At 38.3% G+C, this 18,441-nt stretch overlaps 1 protein-coding gene across 4 annotated transcripts in view; it reads left to right on the plus strand.

The window, feature by feature from the left end:
- DENND5B (DENN domain containing 5B) overlaps nucleotides 1-18,441 on the plus strand; it is a 188,846-nt gene that overhangs the window by 108,032 nt on the left and 62,373 nt on the right. For all 4 annotated transcript variants that reach the window (XR_003520148.2, XM_027595521.2, XM_027595522.2 and 1 more), the window contains 3 exons: nucleotides 6,471-6,658; nucleotides 13,239-13,775; nucleotides 16,151-16,382. Coding sequence is in view for 3 of the 4 variants with exons in the window: in XM_027595521.2 (XP_027451322.2) it covers nucleotides 6,471-6,658; nucleotides 13,239-13,775; nucleotides 16,151-16,382 (957 nt within the window). In the remaining variant the exon portion in view is untranslated. The remainder of the gene's footprint in view (nucleotides 1-6,470; nucleotides 6,659-13,238; nucleotides 13,776-16,150; nucleotides 16,383-18,441) is intronic.

Consider the following 18,441-nt stretch of genomic DNA (forward strand, 5'->3'; position numbering starts at 1 on the left):
GCTCTCTCTCTATCAAATAAATAAATAAAATCTTTAAAAAAAAATAGCCAAGCTGCTAGAGATTTGGTTTGACTGCTTCAAACCCTAGACCTTTCAGCCTAGGTCCAGTCAGGAAACAGATTAAACCATATCTGTAATTCAGAGGAATGTAATAAGAATTATTAAGCTATAATAGAAAGTAAGTATAAAGACATGAATAAAACTCTTAACAGGTACCCAAGGAAGGACAGACTTGGAAGGGTGGCCCATTTCCCAAGGCTGAGGTTCATACCTCGTTGAAGACAGTCCAGTTGAGGCCCATTGGATGGGGGAGAGTCAGTGGGTTGCCTGGTCCAGAGTCGCTGGGCAAAGGGAAACAAACCTCTGAGGTACAAGTGAGCTGCGGCTGGTGAGTGGGCACACAGAAATTGTCAGGACACCATTGTGGGTGTGAGATCTGAGTGTATAATATCCATGTTAGAGGGGCCATGGGAAGGTGACCACTGGCCCAGTCACTGAGGCTGCTTCCTTTTGGCATATGGCTTGGGAAGTACCCACCAGATGTCTTCATATAACCACACCACTGCTCAACCATGCAACAGGAGCAAGAACAAACAAAACGTTGCAGTTGTACACTGGAACCAAGAAGAGAAGCTCCTTCCTCCTGCAGTGTCTCTGCATTGCCTTCTACTGGCAAAGTTTAACATTGTGCTCACTGTAAAAGAGAATGCTTAGTTTAGTCCATTATCGTAGACCATGTGCTGAGTGAGTTTGGAGCTGAGAGGCAATAAATACGTAAGTGGCACAGGATCAGACTGCTTACAGTCTTGAGCCTTTCACCTATATCTGGCTTACAATTGAGAAAGAAGTGTTAAAGTAGCTCCTGACATCCAGGAACTGATCTAGTTCTCAAACTAGACCTCACTGTTACTGCATACTGATCTGATGCTCATGACTGAGCCATGTTGTTCTATACAATATAAATAGTCTAACAGGAACTTCTGCTTCAAGCAAGATCACTGTGTACCTCACAAAATACCAAACATCCTCTTCTCTCGCTGAATTAGTAACTGCTGCCTCACTTCCGTACCAAATACATTCTAACCCCACCTTAATCTGCCTTCCCTATAGATCAGATTTTTGAGATACCCTGTCATAGAATTGCCTTGATTTGTGACAGTATCTAATCCAAAGCAAGTCTCTACTTCTTTATACTCTCCCTAAATTTATCCAAACCCAGCCCAGATTCCTAATCCTTATCTCTAAACCCTCTTAGGAAGACATGCCACAGATCCCCAAGGTGTGTGTGCTCCTTCTCCATAAGGAGTAGTAAACCCAACTTGTTCAAATATAGGTGTGTTCCTGGGGTTTTTGACTGAAGAGCATTGATAGAATAAATGATTACTATTTCTTAACCAAATGAATCTTCTCATTCCTCCTTTTCCTTAAAAACGTTATTCTTTTTTTAAAAAAAAAAAGATTTGTTTATTTTTAGAGAGAATGCATTCTTGTACACACACGTGCAAGCAGGAAGGGAAGGTCAGGACGACAGGCAAAGGGAGAGATTCTTTCAAGCAGACTCCCTGTTGAGCGAGGAGTCCACAACCCACGAGATCAAACCAAGAATTGGACGCTTAACAGATGGAGCCACCCAGGCACCCCTTAAAAACATTATTCTTGGGGCTCCTGGGTGGCTCAGTCAGTTAAACATCTGCCTTCAGCTTAGGTCATGATCCCAGGGTCCTGGGATTGGATCCTGGTATCGAGTCCCGCATCGGGCTCCCTGTTCAGCAAGGAGTCAGCTTCTCCCCCTCCCTCTGCCTCTGCCCCCGACTCGTTCTCTCTCTCTCAAATAAATAAATAAAATCTTAAAAAAAAAAAAATTATTCTTAGGGGCACCTGGGTGGCTCCATTGGTTAAGCGGCTGCCTTTGGCTCAGGTCATGATCTCAGTACCCCCACCCCCCACCCCAGGCTCCCTGCTCAGTGGGGAGCCTGCTTCTCCCTCTCCCTCTGCCCCTCCACCCTTACCCCCACTTGTGTGTGCGGGTACACGCTCGCTCTCTCTCTCTCTCTCAAGTAGGTAAAATCTTCAAACAAACATTATTCTTAAGTAAGGTATTCATAAATTAGAAATGGGTAAGGGATTGAAGGAAGAATATCCCCCTACATTAAATTACTTAAGTAGTTTTAAGTAGTTTTTTTTCCCATTTAATGTTGTGTAAAAACTAATTCTTTTTTAAAACCTAGATTTTAGTGTTACTGCTTTTTTTTCCCCTAAAGAAACTAATTAAATGAGAATCATTGACTTTAATTTTAAGGAAGTGATTGTCTTAGAAAACTAATCTTCAGCAGTACCAAAAAACCCCAATAATAGTTTATAACTTTTTATGACAATAAAACTGTAGAAACCCACAGTAAAACTAAAGCAATTTTTATTTATTTTATTTTTTTACATTTTTATTAAGTAATCTCTATACCCAACGTGGGTCACAAATTCACCATCCCAAAGTGAAGAGTTGCATGCCCTTCTGACTAAGCCAGCCAGGGACCCTGACTATTAGCAATTTTTAAAAGTTAGCACATAAATACCAGAACAATCAAGTTATTTTTCTAACAGCCCATCTACATAGTACATACTGTACATTTTGAATACAGTCGAATTGTAAAATATATAAATAAGGTGGCTCTGAAGTTAATTTTTTCTTTCTCAATTTTTTTTTTTCCTTTCTCTTAATTTTTCAATGAGCTCTGTTTTCCTCAAACCTCAGGAGTGACATGTGGAATACATCTTCCTGGTAGAGCAACAATGTGCTTTAATTCTCTAGTCACTTCCAAAAAGTTTTGGGGGCTTCCTGAGAGTCCTTTTTCTACTCTGAAGGGCCTTGGAAAACCTGCATCATATTTCACTATTAAAATCTTTACATTTTTAATATAAAGGAGGAAAAAGATGTTTAGATCTGATAATTATTCCTAAACAGTAGTTCTGATCCCTACATGGTTTACTTAAACATAGAATGAGTTACTTGGTAAAAAAAATTTTATTTATTTGAGAGAATGAGATAGAGCATGAGAGGGGGGAGGGTCAGAGGGAGAAGCAGACTCCCTGCTGAGCAGGGACCTGATGCGAGACTCGATCCCAGGACTCCAGGGTCATGACCTGAGCTGAAGGCAGTTGATTAACCAACTGAGCCACTCAGGCATCCCGGTAAAAAATTCTTTGTGTAATGAACAGTATCCATGGCTTAGTAAATGGATATTTGAATTTTCTTTATAAGTGGGCATGCAGATAATTAACTCAATGTATGAATATCCAAGAAATGTGATTTTTGAATGCAGTTTCTCATCTGAGTAGTTACCATTTTCTCTTACTGAAAAATTAGTTCTTTAGTCTCTTGTGGACAAAATCTAACCAATTGTCTATTTAAGTTGTGGATATCCAGCAAAATTATGTAGTCTTATCCCACTAATTCATTTATTTGTTAAAAAATATTTTTAGAGGGTCTCCTGAGTGGCTCAGTCAGTAAGCATCTGCCTTTAGCTCAGGTCATGATCTCGGGGTCCTGGGATCCAGCCCCATGTCAGGCTCTGGCTTCACATTCAGCGAGGAGCCTGCTTCCCTTCTCCCTTTGCCCCTCCCCCTGCTCGTCCTCTCCCCCCCCCTCAAATGAATAAAATCTTTAATTTTTTTTTTTAATTTGAACATCTGTTGTATGTCAGATACTGGGATAAGGTGCCAGTTACAAAAATAAAAAAGACTCCAATCCTTGGTTGAAATGGGTAGCCATCTTAGACATTTCCCTGAATTTGGCCTTTTCCTAGTTTATCTGCATGCCTTCCTACCCCTTATTTTTTTGTGTTTTGTTAGGACTTTTACAATAAGAGGAGAAAATTATAACATTGGGTAGCATCATTAAATTTGGTCAGTAGGGGCGCTTGGGTGGCTCAGTTGGTTAAGCATCCAACTCTTGATTTCAGCTTAGGTCATGATCTCAGGGTCATGAGATCAAGCCCCACATCAGGCTCTATGCTGAGCGTGGAGTCTGCTTGAGATTCACTCTGTCTCCCTCTGCTCCTTCCCCTGCACATGTGCTTGTGCATGGTCTCTCTCTCAAAAAGAAAATTTTGGTGGGGGTGGTCAGTAAATTTTGATCAGCACTGCTAATAAATTAGGCCCTGTGCTTTATGGGCAAATGGGTACCACCCTGTCCTTACTGAGCCCACAGTGGAGAAAAAAGCCCACAGGGCAAGGCCATTATGGAGTCCTGTCGTAGTTCAGAGCTACAGTTGAATGTCCATTCAACAGATTTCAGGGTTTCAGGTCAGCTGCCCACCCCTACCCGTGTGATGAAACACCCCATCTCCTATAGCTCAGACATCTGCCTGTTGACCAGCAAAGTGGTAGGTAGCTGATTATTTGATCTCCTTTGACCACCCCATCTCCACAGAGTACCAGCTGTCTCAGCCCAGCTTCTCTGGGCCTCAGCTGGTGTGTGTGTGTGTTCATGTTCATGTGTGTCCTAGCTGGTGTGTGTATGTGTGCGCGTGCGTGTTCATGTTCAGGTGTGTCCATGTCCCCACCTGAGGTAATTTGGTCAGCTATTCATGTTCCTATGTCTGACCCATACCCCACAGGCCCCCTGGTATTTGTGTTTTTAAAGTATTCCTATAAACAGGTTTTCACCTAAAATTTAAGTCTTTTTTTTTCTTTTAAGAATTTTTTTTAAGTAATCTCTACACCCAACGTGGGACGCAAGTCTACAACCCCAAGATCAAGAGTCACATGCTCTACCAACTAAGCCGGCCAGGCACCCCATAAAATTTAAGTCTTAATAGTGAATCACATAAGGAAACCTCTAAGTATACTTGGCTATGGATAGCTGATGATTCATTACCAGAATCCCACTGTAGACTATTAAAGGTAGTTGTATACAAATTATAAAACAACACAAGAAAGATTTTTAAGCAGAAAACATCCTGTTTATGTTTGGTCAGGTGTTCTTTGGGTTGCTGTGAACCAAATAGCATCTGATCATTTTCTTAACCTTTTTTAAAAGACTTCCCCAAAATCTTACTCCCCCAGATTTTACTGTTTTTGTGCCCGGTGAATTCTGTGAGAGGAAAATTACAAGGCCATAATCCTTTCTCTTCAATTTTCAAATCCAAAAAATTTCAGAAAATAAAAGATTCTTTTTATAATTCATTTATTGAAAAAGCAGACCTGAACCAAAGTGACCCTATTTAAATTCTTTATCTGTCTTATTAGGATACTCATAAAGTTTGCTGCAGAAATATTAATGTGTTTTATTACAGGGTGCTGCCCTAGATATTTCATGTATATGGTATATGCACAATATTACCTTTTTTTTTTTTTAGATTTTTATTTATTTATTTGAGAGAGCAAGAGAATGAGTGAGAAAGAGAGCACGAGCTGGGGGAGGAGTAGAAGGAGAGGGAGAAGCAGACTCCCTGCTGAGCAGGGAACCCTACTCGGGTCTCAGGGCTTGATCCCAGGACTCCAGGATCATGACCTGAGTTGAAGGCAGATGCTTGCTTAACCGACTGAGCCACCCAGGCACCCCACAATATTATCTTTATAAAAAATAAATGAATTCTAAACACATCTGCCTCCAAAGGTTTAAATGAGGTTTACAGACAATAATGTATAAAGCACCTCTATGGCAGAGTGGTTTAAGAGGGCACTTTGAAAGTATGTGAGATAATAGATGTTAACAAAACTTACTGTGGTAATCATTTTGCAATATATACATATATCAAATAATTATGTCATATACCTAAAACTAATACAGTGTTATATGTCAATTATATTGCAATAAAATGGGGAGGGCACTTTAATATATTGTTAGCAGTTTGTAGTTTTGATTAATTCATGTGAAGAAAACACAAACAAGAATCAAACTTTAATTTTCAGGTAACTTTCACTTTGTTTCCAGATTTGATAGTTATGTAGTTGGGGGTTAAATATAGGAAGTATGATTATGAATGCATTTATCTGTTTGATTTCTTAGACCCACAAAATGAAGGCTAAAATAAATACAATCCCGATAACCATGATCATATATACAAGAAAAAAAGAGCCTCTGAATTGGGAATTACATTGATATGCATGTATACAAAATGTAATCAGTAGCAATATCCTGGTACCTTTTCGATGGTCTACATGCCAAGAGCAATTCTATCAGTTCTTGTTTCCTCCACATTTTAAGGGAGTGTAAACTTACATACTGGTTATTTGAGAAGCAAGAACGAGATGTTTCCCACCTACTCATACCCCTTAGTGCCATTCAAGTGAAACCATTGAACTCTTTAATTATGCTGGGATAGAATTGACCTATTTTCTGCATGATCATAAAGAAACATTTTATTTATTACAAAAAGATTTTTTTCCTGGAAATTAGTATTTTCAAGCTTAATGCAGTGATTATGTTTTTATTTGGAATCTTCCCCTCCTTTTTTCCTTGTTCTGTACAGATTATCAACGCTTGATGACTGTGGCGGAAGGCATCACCACACTTTTGTTCCCATTTCAATGGCAGCATGTTTATGTGCCCATCCTCCCTGCTTCTCTGCTACATTTTCTTGATGCTCCTGTCCCTTATCTGATGGGCCTTCAGTCAAAAGAAGGAACTGACCGTTCTAAGCTAGAACTTCCTCAAGAGGTAAAACTTATAATGAGTGATAAAGCATTTGCTGTTTGTTGATTTAGGTCAAGGCCACTTTATTGTTAGACAGCATTGTCTTTGTCCAAACTGTGTCTCTGACTGTCCTGAATCTCCCAAGTAGGGCTAGGGTAGAGCCTGAGCCATAGAGTACAGATCCTGACTTCTGAGGGTTACCATGACTAGTCATTAATTCAGCATGGTTCAAACAGGACAGTGACAAATTTTCACAGCTTTAAATTTGTGAAGATGGAACAACAGTAGCATGGTCTAGTTGCTTTATTATTCTAATAACATTTAATTTCTTTTTCCTCCATTCATGTTATAAATTCTGCTTTTAAACAGTATAACCCAGGTTTTCACATCATTAAACTCTTTAAAGTCATTGTATTAATTGAGATGAATTTGATTCTTGACTTCCATCAAATGAAAAGTAACATCTCTCAGCAAGCTATGGGTAATGGAAGTAACAAATACTTTAATATTCTTTGCTTTCAGACTTACAGCTGGTTACCAACTTTTTCTAAATGTTAGCTTGACTAGATGATTGAGATTTAAAAAAAAAAATTTTTTTTTTTGAGATAAAAATTCTAACCCCTAGCTTTTAGACCACTTAAGATTATTATGCTTTCTGTGTGTTGTATTTTCAGATGTAGTTTAAGAAGAAAATAGGAATTCTTGGAAGCATTTTGAATCTAGTTTTTGGCTGTCATTAATGGTACTCAGAATTGGAATGTAAAACCTTTGAAATGAAATATTGATGAGAGTGCCATGGCCTATTGCAAAACATTAAGTAGTTAACGACTTTATATTATTAGCTATTTAATTAGCACCTTTCTTAATAAAATCTTCAATGCTGTGCTTTGCTTTTATTTGTTCTTATTTCCCAAAGAGGTTCTCATTTTAATAAGTGAATTTAAAATAACACACTAAGCCACAGCCATTGTGTACCCAGTAATGATTCCTGTAATCATCCATTGCTTACTTTATCCCAATGAATGCTTCCCTACCAAAATTAACATTTTTGTTCAGGGGAAAATAGCTTGATTCAGATCATATAAAATACATACTTAAGCTGTCTTGCTCTTTTTGAGCTTATGCGTGTCTACTTTTGCCTCCCCAGTATATCTCTTTTCTCTATTACCTGAACTCTCTTGTTTTCTCTTTTATTAGATTAATCTAGATTAATCTAAGTATCTTGTTGGTTCAAAGAAGTAATCCTTTAAATTTCCAATGAAAAAGAAATAGAATAACCAAATCTATTTTAAATGCAATTTAAGTTTAAGGACTTAAATAGTGACATGTTTTAGTTTCCTGTTGAGTATCTGGTCTGTTTATATATTAATCAGATGATATTTTATAAGACGGTATGTTTAGGTGTATAAATACTATATTTCCATTTTTACATGAGTTATAATTGTTGAGAGTTTTTAAATGCCACCTAGATATTTTTGTAGTGGAGAAATCGTTTTCTCTACATATCAGCATGTATTCTCTGGCTCTAAAGATAAACAAACTTAAAAATTCTGAACGCTCTTGCAGCAATGTCTGTGATTTTCTAATTTCCTACTCATTACATCAACACTCTTTAATAAATGTACATGCTCATCTAGTCAGAGAGTAGAATAAACAGGAAATAACCTGGGTCAGCTGTTAGAATTTTCTTCTAAAATAATGATATACTAACATATATTTTCTATACAGAAGCACTATTTTCACAGCTGACCCAGGTTATTTCCTGTTATTCTACTCTCTGACTAGATGAGCATGTACATTTATTAAAGAGTGTTGATGTAATGAGTAGGAAATTAGAAAATCACAGACATTGCTGCAAGAGCGTTCAGAATTTTTAAGTTTGTTTATCTTTAGAACGCACACAGGTCACTTTGTGCTCGTAACATTTTACAGTGAGATGAAATAATCAACTTCACATAATTTTGGAAAAGTAAGTATAAAAATAGCCATTTTGGGGGCACCTGGGTGGCTCAGTCGTTAAGCGTCTGCCTTTGGCTCAGGTCATGATCCCAGGGTCCTGAGATCAAGCCCTGCATCTCCCTGCTCAGCGGGAAGCCTGCTTCCTCTCTCACACTTCCCTTGCTTGTGTTCCTTCTCTCGCTGTCTCTCTCTCTGTCAAATAAAATCTTAAAAAAAAAAAAAAAAAGCCATTTTAAAAAGTGATTTAAATATACCGACTCATAATATTCACCTCCTCCCTCCTTTCCCTGAAAACTGTAAAATAAAATAATAGCGGGCACCTGGGTGGCTCAGTTGGTTAAGCCACTGCCTTCGGCTCAGGTCATGATCCTGGAGTCCCAGGATCGAGTCCTGCATCGGGCTCCCTGCTCGGCAGGGAGTCTGCTTCTCCCTCTGACCCTCCCCCCTCTCATGTGCTCTCTCTCTCTCATTCTTTCTCTCAAATAAATAAATAAAATCTTTAAAAAAATAAAATAAAATAAAATAATAGCTAAAAATAGTGAAAAAAAGAAAGAAAAATAGTGACAGGGTTACTTAGAATAGTTATGAAAATGGTAAGTTTACAAATGATTATTTTAAGAAGGTATGATTTTAGTTGTTACCTAACTAATGTAAGTACATAGACTTATAATTAACCACCCACTTACTTTCCCCATAGTTCTAAAATGATAGGCACAGGTAGCCATTTTGTTATATTCTTTTTTGGGGGGTTGGGGTGGGGAGAGTGATGGTAGAAGGATATAGTACTGAGAATGAATTTCAGAGAATGGTACCTCACTTTCTCCCATTCTTGCTTATCTTTACAGTAAATGGTGGGCAAAAAAATCAAAACACTAAATTAGAATTGCTTTTCCACTTTCTTTTTGTTGTATCTTACCTGAGATTCTATAGGAATATTTTATTTTATTTTTTCTAAGGGGTTTTTTTTTTTTTAAGATTTTATTTGACAGAGAGAGAGACAGTGACAGCGGGAACACAAGCAGGGGGAGTGGGAGAGGGAGAAGCAGGCTGCCTACTGAGCAGGGAGCCCGATGTGGGACTCGATCCCAGGACCCCGGGATCATGACCTGAGCCGAAGGCAGACACTTAACGACTGAGCCACCCAGGCGCCCCTCTGTGGGAATATTTTAAATGTTCTCCTCTGGCTTACCCTTTGCCAGTTTAACTTCAGCCATTGAGAAACTGTATCCCTTACTAAGCATGGAGAGAGCTGCCCTGGCCTCACATTCCTGGACACCTCCTTCTCCTCTGTACATGTTTTGGGTGCCACAAAATGACCATCTCCTTGAGCCTTATTCGTTCATTCACCAGTTGTCTCATACACTACCAGTGTAGGAGACATTAAGATAAATAAGATATAATTTCTGATTTCCAAAATAAGTCATTTACAAATATAAATAACAGATTAAAAAAATAAGTAAGAGGAATGAATGAACTAAGTATATATGCAGAGGAAATCAGAATGCCTTTAGGGTAGGGACATAGGAAAGCTTCATGGCAGAAGAAATGAACTTCAAGTCTTTGTTGCATTTCTTTTGAGGGAATGTTTTTCTTTTCTTTTTTTTTTTTTAAGATTTTATTTATTTATTTGACAGAGAGACAGCGAGAGAGGGAACACAAGCAGGGGCAGTGGGAGAGGGAGAAGCAGGTTTCCCGCTGAGCAGGGTGCCTGATGCAGGGCTCAATCCCAGGACCCTGGGATCATGACCTGAGCTGAAGGCAGGCGCTTAATGACTGAGCCACCCAGGCGCCCCCATGTTTTTCATTTTTAACTAGAAGTGATAACTTACCATAATGTGTGAGCAGCATTGAGCAATTAAGATATAGAAATATATAGTCCTAAAACAATGTAAAACTGAGAATCGAGTGTATTTTTTATTGTGTATATAAAATTTCTTGAGCTCTTCTGATAATTTTTTAGTTTAATGGTATTAATATTTAAAAAGTGACTTATCCGTATGCCCTATTGTATGGAGTTCTTCTTTGTTTTAGAAAAAAGGCTTTTTGGTTTTTCTTAAGTCTTCATAACACAAGTTAATCCTGTTTTCATTTTGTGATAATCAAAGCCCCAACTTGGGCCCATCTAAGCAGTCATAGGGAGGGTATGAGAGACTCATGGGAACATGAAGACAGGCCAGTAGTGTGGTGCTGGAACGTGCACCTTGCCGTACCCTTTCAGATCATCAGTGATTGTATGAGCATAGCAAGCTTTAAAATTTCCCAGATGTAGCATTTTCTCTTTTATAGAAGAAGGATAGAAAAGGATAGCAGGAAGGCATTAATGAAGAAGACAGTACAAAATGTAAGTGGTGGGAGGTTGGTTGGCTAACATTTAGATTAGCAAGTTAGTGAATTTTTTTCTTCCATTTTTAAAGATACTGAATCATCCATTTGAATTATAGTGACCTACTTTCTCCCCCTAAGCCTTTCAACACATCCTGCTTTCCTAGAGACTGTAGATACGTATATAACGATGTGGATTTAAAGAAAGCTGTAGGCAGCAATACGTGTCTTCAGCAAGATTTGACTTCATCTCTTGTTTTATTTAAAGGAAACTACTGATGTTGGAGATGAGGAAAATGGGAGGGAAAAAATCTTTTAAGCCACCAGGCTGTTTGATGATGCTTATCGGGAACAAGTGTCAGGAAGTCGCCTAACTTCTTGGGCCTCAATTTTCTTCATCTGCAAAATTAAAGAGTTGGATTCAGAGGTCACTTCAGGCTTGAGAGGAACCATTGTTGATTCTCTGTTTTCAAATGGGGGAAATCTTGAGTTTTGATTGAGCTAAATATAGAAATTTGTACTTTATGTGCTTTAGCACCTGACATAAAGAGCAGGGATCCAAAGAGAAAAATAAAAACCCAACTCTTTGCTCTCCTGTTTTCACCTTACGTTGCCACACAGGATCAAAGGGTAGTGTGAATTGTCTCCTTGCTGACCTAGGTGGCAGGGCTGTGGGAGAGATGGGGAAACTCGAAGTGAAACTTCTTCTGTTGGTTGAGTTCCACCCTCTGCCCTGTGTCCAGCCACTAATACAGTCAGATTCAGTTTTATGGGATCGGCTATACCTTTGGCCTCCCACCCTTCCACAGTCCATGAGCACAATCTTCCTTTACACTGACAACCTCGTTCTGATTAAGAGGGTATGAACAGGAAAAGTAAAATGTTGTTTTGGAGTCTACTATAATCATGTACCTAAGGGATAATGAGAATTTCATGCATGTACTTGGCCCCTTGAATTGTTCATAACTATTTGGAAAATATTTAAAAGTCTTTTTATTCAATATAAATTCAAAATCTATAGTATAAGCAAACTCAAAAAAATTTTTCCTCTGATTTCTATTTCCTCTTTTTTTTTTCCAACTCAAAAATGTCTCCTGAATCGGGGCGCCTGGGTGGCTCAGTCGTTAAGCGTCTGCCTTCGGCTCAGGTCATGATCCCAGGGTCCCGGGATTGAGCCCCACATTGGGCTCCCTGCTCCGCGGGGAAGCCTGCTTCTCCCTCTCCCACTCCCCCTGCTGTGTTCCCTCTCTCTGTGTGTCTTCTCTCTGTCAAATAAATAAAATCTTTAAAAAGAAAAAAATCTCCTGAATCAACTCTTAATTATTCAAGGGGTAATCATTTGTAATTGTCTAAGCGCTTGCCTCTACCACTCTCTGCCTCCTGCTGTTTGTCTAATAACTTCTGAAATGGTTTTGCTAAGAGGTTGAAACTAATTTTGGATAAAGTGAAAATTTGTGGCTATTCTGTGAATTGGATTGTTCTTTGCCAATTTCATCCCATTTGTGGGGACTATAGCTGCTAAAATATAGCAGTTATTGTTAATTCGAAATTACAAATGGTGTCATAGAAGTGGAATGGCATAGAAAGTTCCGACTGGATTCATCCGTGCTCATTTTACCCAGTGCCTTCTGTTTGTAAGGTACTACAACTCTGTGCACCTTTACTCATTTAGGAATGCCGAAGAGATGCCATATATTACAGAATCGTGTCCAGATGATAAGAAATGGCTAAGACCCAGAGAAAATTATCCATTTTTATTAAATATGGTATAGAATACTAGGGAAAAAATGCTGGAAAAAGAAATTTATTTTTATTTTTATTATTTTTTTTTAAGATTTTATTTGAGAGAGAGAGAGATCATGAGAGAGAGCACAAGCAGTGGGGAGGGGTAGAAAGAGAAGCAGAGTCCTGCCGAGCAGGGAGCCTGATGTGGGACTTGATCCCAGCACCCGGGGATCATGACCTGAGCTGAAGGCAGATGCTTAACCGACTGAGCCACCCAGGCACCCAAGAAATTTATTTTTAAAGAATAAAAATTCTTAACCTTCAGAAAGTTAACATAAAAGGTATTGTAAGGTCTTAAAAGTTCTTGTTCCACGAAAATAATTGTAATTATGTGTGGTGATGGATGTTAACTAGACTTACTGTGGTGATCATTTCATAATTTTTATTGAATCACACACCTGAAACAAAATGTTATGTGTCAGATATATCTCAATTTAGAAAGAGGCAGTGTGTAATCTATGAGTTTGTTTATAATAGTTGGCAAGAATATTTTAGAATATAAAAATGTTATTTTAAAACCTTTGTATTTTTATTTCAGGCTAATTTGTGTTTTGTGGATATTGACAACCATTTTATTGAACTGCCTGAAGAATTTCCACAATTCCCCAATAAGGTGGATTTTATCCAGGAACTCTCTGAAGTGCTTCTTCAATTTGGGATCCCTCCTGAGGGCAGCCTCCATTGCAGTGAGAGTGCCACAAAACTGAAGAATCTGGTTCTGAAGGACTTGGTTAATGACAAAAAGAATGGCAACGTCTCCACTAACAACATCAGCATGTACGAGTTACTGAAGGGCAATGAAACCATAGCCCGCCTCCAAGCTTTGGCCAAGCGGACCGGTGTGACCGTGGAAAAAATGGATCTCTCTGCCACACTGAATGAAAAAGAAAAGGATTTAAAACTTCAGTGTGAAGAGGCAGAACTAAGGGACTACCAGCTCAACGTGCAGCTCCGTGAGGTCTTTGCTAACCGCTTTACACAGATGTTTGCAGATTATGAAGCGTTTGTGATTCAGACTGCCCAGGACATGGAATCCTGGCTGACCAACCGAGAACAGATGCAGAACTTTGACAAAGTAAAAAAAAAAAACACTTCGTTTCCCTTTTTTTATGGCTCTTAGTGGGCTGTCATTACTGATTTTGCTAACTTTTTTAACTACAGATTTTTCCTCTCTCCCTTCCCATTAAGAACTTATTCTTACATTTTGTCTTCATCCTATGATGACATCTCAACTTGTCCATGTAAAGATAGCACTTTAGTTTCAGAAGACAAAGTTTTACCTCATCTTAGGATCAAAAGAGAGAAAAAGTGAATGAATTAGGTTTTATGACTGTAAGTCTAAGGTTCTGTTCCAAAGTTTGTGGGAAAGGAAGATAGAAAATGACACTGGCTTTCAGTTGTCCTGCTGAAGTTGAAGCTTCTTTCTAAGGTTTACTATAGAGTATTCTTCTGGCAGATTTTCTGGACATATCCACCAGTCTTTTAGCTTGTTTTTGTTTTCCAGACAAAAGCACTTAGAGGTGTGCATTTACTCTTTCGGGTCACTAGAGTGTAGTTCAGTCCCCTGCCTCTGTGACTGCCAAGGCATCATTTTGCTATTAGAATGCATTATGGTTTTTTGCTAAATGGTAGCATTGTGTCATGAAAGACCTCTAAAAGGGGCTAATGTATTCTAAGAGGCTAATCTACAATTGTGGAGTCTCTGACAAGTAAATATTAATAAACATTTTTTGTAAAGGTTGGTAGTATCAAAGATTATTTTCTGATTTCATCAGACATTTTTTCAGTTGAAGTTATAAACTACATTCAGCAGTAAGTTCTGATGCATTTTATGTTTGAGAAAACTTCCTTAATAAATTAAAAAGCCTTCACTTCTCCAAATGTATTCCTACTTTTAGGTTCCTTTCTTATTAAGCTTAACTGTTTTTTTCCTATCCTACTCGGAACTAATCTGTGTACACTCATGATTTATCCTTGGGGCAATTCAAATTTTTATCTAAATCAAGCACTGGTACTTTCTTCCTTCTTAATCTTTATGTAGTTTCAGACTATAAATGGAATTCTTTTTATATAACCACTAGAGAAATGAAAATTTCATTTGGATTCCAGAAGGCTTGTAATCATTTCATTTTTCACTAGGAAAATGTACAGGACTATCACATCCTAGTCCTCCAAGCCAAGTCTTTGCTAACTTAAGTGTTGTAGTCCATGAGGGTCTGAATATCAAAAGCCAGATATTTGGCCCATTTAGAGGGAGAAGGAAAACTGTTTGCTCTAGAAAAAGTAAAATTGGTATTTATCTGTAAAATATCTTTTGAAGAGGTGAATTGGTTTTCAGAGACTACTGTGAACCTTTCACTGGCTATTTGGATTTATGTAAACACATCTGAACCCTGGTAGCACTTAAATTGAATAAGTGCATTTCTATAAGGAACTTTTTTAAAGGCTTCCTAAATTTTAGAATGAAAAATAAATACGCTCGGAAGAAGCCAATGAGTATTAAGGAGACTAATCTTATGTCAGAGCTTACCCTTTCATCTTTCGCCTTCTCGCTTCTGCCACGCTGCACCTACTCAAAAGAGTGAAAAGCAAAACCAACCCAGGAGCTGAAATAATAATTCACTTCCAAATTTCAGCTAGTATCAAACTGTGACTAGAATTCCTGTAAACACATGGACCTGAAGAACCACAGAAAAAAAACAAACACTTTGAATTAGGAACTGATCACAATTTACTGAACCATTCCATGCACCAGACAAGCTGGTAACAGGAACGTGCAGCTGGTTGTACATGTTTTCTAAAGGCCCAGCTTGCTTTGGATGGTTTTTCAGGCAATACTTATTTTAGTTGTTAAGGCCCAGACTCGTTAATCAGCACAGGTCTGGAAGGAGTTTGATCTTGAATTAGCACTCATCCATCAGTCTCAAACAGTGTTGGGGCCTAGAAAAACATCCACTTGACAAACAAGATTTCACCCATAAGCACAAATTCCATGTTTTTTTAAGGTTATTACTTATGTATATATCTCAATCATACTCATTGATCATGTAAGTGCCTTATGACTCAGCGATATACTGCATAGGCTAGGAATAGAGAGCAGGAAAAAAATCACAGTTCACTGGGAAAGGGTCAGAAATTATTGGTAAGAGGATGATTGATGATAACTTGATCCACCCTCTTTCATTAGTAATGCCGTCTTTTCTACCTAATGATTATGAGTACCAGAATGTAAATCAATTTTGAAAGGTGGGATCAGTGCTAAAGGCCTAAGTGACCTAAATTCCGTGAATTTAGAAGGAGAAGTGATCTTTTGAGATTTTTAAATATCAAGCATCAGTTCTGCATGTTACACGATTTTTAAAAAATGACCTCACCAACAAATTTTCAGATTTATCACGTAGTACTAAGATAGTCTCCTTGCTCTAATAATTTCTAATTATCTCATTACAGGCTTCCTTTCTCTCTGACCAGCCTGAGCCTTACCTGCCATTTCTTTCACGCTTCATTGAAACACAGATGTTTGCCACCTTTATTGATAATAAAATTATGTCTCAGTGGGAAGAGAAGGATTCTTTGCTTCGGGTCTTTGACTCTCGGATTGAGAAGATGAGACTGTATAATGTAAGGGCACCCACCTTGAGGACATCTATTTATCAGAAATGCAGCACTTTAAAAGAAGCAGGTACATTTGTCATGCCTTTTAAAATTAAAATCCATGATCGTTTCTTTTTACACAATGTTGGCCTTATAAACCGAAAATTAATTTTCAGTTTTAGACTTCATGGTTAATCCTTTATACTATATCAGGTGTTTTCTGTAGTTTTGTTTCCTTCTGTTTCTGTGAGTTAATGTCCATTCCATTCCTATTTGACATTCCTCTGCCCTTAGAAGAGGAAAAAACAGGGGCGCCTGGATGGCTTGGTTATTTAAGCATCCAACTCTTGATTTCGGCTCAGGTCATGGTCAGGTTCTTGAGATAGAGCCCCGCATCCAGCTCCGTGCTGGGCGTGGAGCCTGCTTAAAATTCTTTCTCTCTCCCTCTCCCTCTGCCCTTCCCCCCTCCAAAAAAAAAAAAAAAAGAAGGGAGAAAAACAGTAACAAATTGAATGTAATATAACCATAAGGTTGCTGTGAATTTTGTCTTATTCTCTTTTATTGCCTTAATTGAAAAAATGTAAATTTTTCTTGCTGCTTATGTTGCTTTTTACTTCTCACTTCTTTTCATTAAAGGAAAGGTAAGTATTGATTTAATAAATCTGAGATGCTGCTTAATTTATATAACTGTAACAGTATATTTACTCTTTAGTGGGGCCATTAATTTTTAATAGTTTCACTTATTGAAATTAAGTCTCTGGATTCCTGTATTCAAATTAGAGTTTTCCAACTCGGACACAGTTTTTCCCTTAGAGTCTTGGCCATTCTTGTCTGGCAGTAATATAGTCCATTAAATAAATAATCATTAATAGCCAGTATTTACTGAGTACTTACTATGTGCTAAACATCATACCACATGTTTTACATGCATTTTGCCTTTGATCTTAACAATGAGGGAGTGTAAGCACATTTACTTTTGTTTTATTAGTGTCCTCATTTTACAGTTGAGAAAGCTGAGCGGTTAAGTAGCTTGCTTATGATTGCATAGCTAGTGATTGATGGAGCATGATTTGAATTCAGATTTGACTAATTCTAGCACCCGAAGCCTTAATACCACATTAGATGTTTGTTTAGTAAAGAAACATGTGAAGTGGGATGCGTGGGTGGCTCAGTAGGTTAAGTGTCTGCCTTCAGCTCAGATTATGATCCCAGGGTCCTGGGATAGAGCCCCGCATCGGGCTCCCTGCTCAGCGGGGAGCCTGCTTCTCTCCCTCTGCCTGCCACTCCCCCTGCTTGTGCTCTCTCTCTCTCGCTGACAAATAAATAAATACTTTATTACAGTTACCAATCCACACAATTTTATACGTTTATACCTTGTTCCTAACACTTTCTTTGCCAAATAAACTGATACCCATCACTTGAGTGTCCCTTTTTTTCATTTTTTTCCCCCTTCTAATATAGAAGCTATTTGAGCAAGTTTTCCTCTGGAGCAAAAAGAGGCAGGAAAGAGTTTCTTGCTCTGTTTCTATGCTTGCCTTTCTCACTTTATTTAAATAGATCAAAGTCACAGAAGTGGTGATGCTATAGTTGTAGCATATTTAAGGAAAGAAATATGTAAATGATGTCTTTATATAGTCTTAAGAGGTCTCTTTGAGGGCACCTGGGTGGCTCAGTTGGTTAAGCAACTGCCTTCAGCTCAGGTCATGATCCTGGAGTCCCAGGATCGAGTCCCACATCGGGCTCCCTGCTCAGTGGGGAGTCTGCTTCTCCCTCTGACCCTCCCCCCTCTCATGTGTGCTCTCTCTCTCTCATTCTCACTCTCTCAAATAAATAAATAAAATCTTAAAAAAAAAAAAGGTCTCTTTGATAAGTCACTGAAACATCATTCTGTTGTATTCCCACTTATGAGAGTAGATCCTTGGAGCCCCTTCAGGAAGTGGCAGTTACCTCTATGTTTCTGGAAATTGAGGGAGTGGAATGAATGAAATTGTGCCTATTCATAGAACAGTGTGACTTTCAGTACTTTAATAGCCATGTGAAAAATATAATGCCTTGTTGAGAAAATTTCATTCCTCCCTTCCTGACAGAATTTTTTTAATGGAGCAGTGATTCCTTTATTTGTGTGCTTCCAGAAAATCTTTTCAATT

The sequence above is a fragment of the Zalophus californianus genome, chromosome 9 (genome assembly GCF_009762305.2).
Source record: "Zalophus californianus isolate mZalCal1 chromosome 9, mZalCal1.pri.v2, whole genome shotgun sequence".
NCBI classification, from domain to species: domain Eukaryota; kingdom Metazoa; phylum Chordata; class Mammalia; order Carnivora; family Otariidae; genus Zalophus; species Zalophus californianus.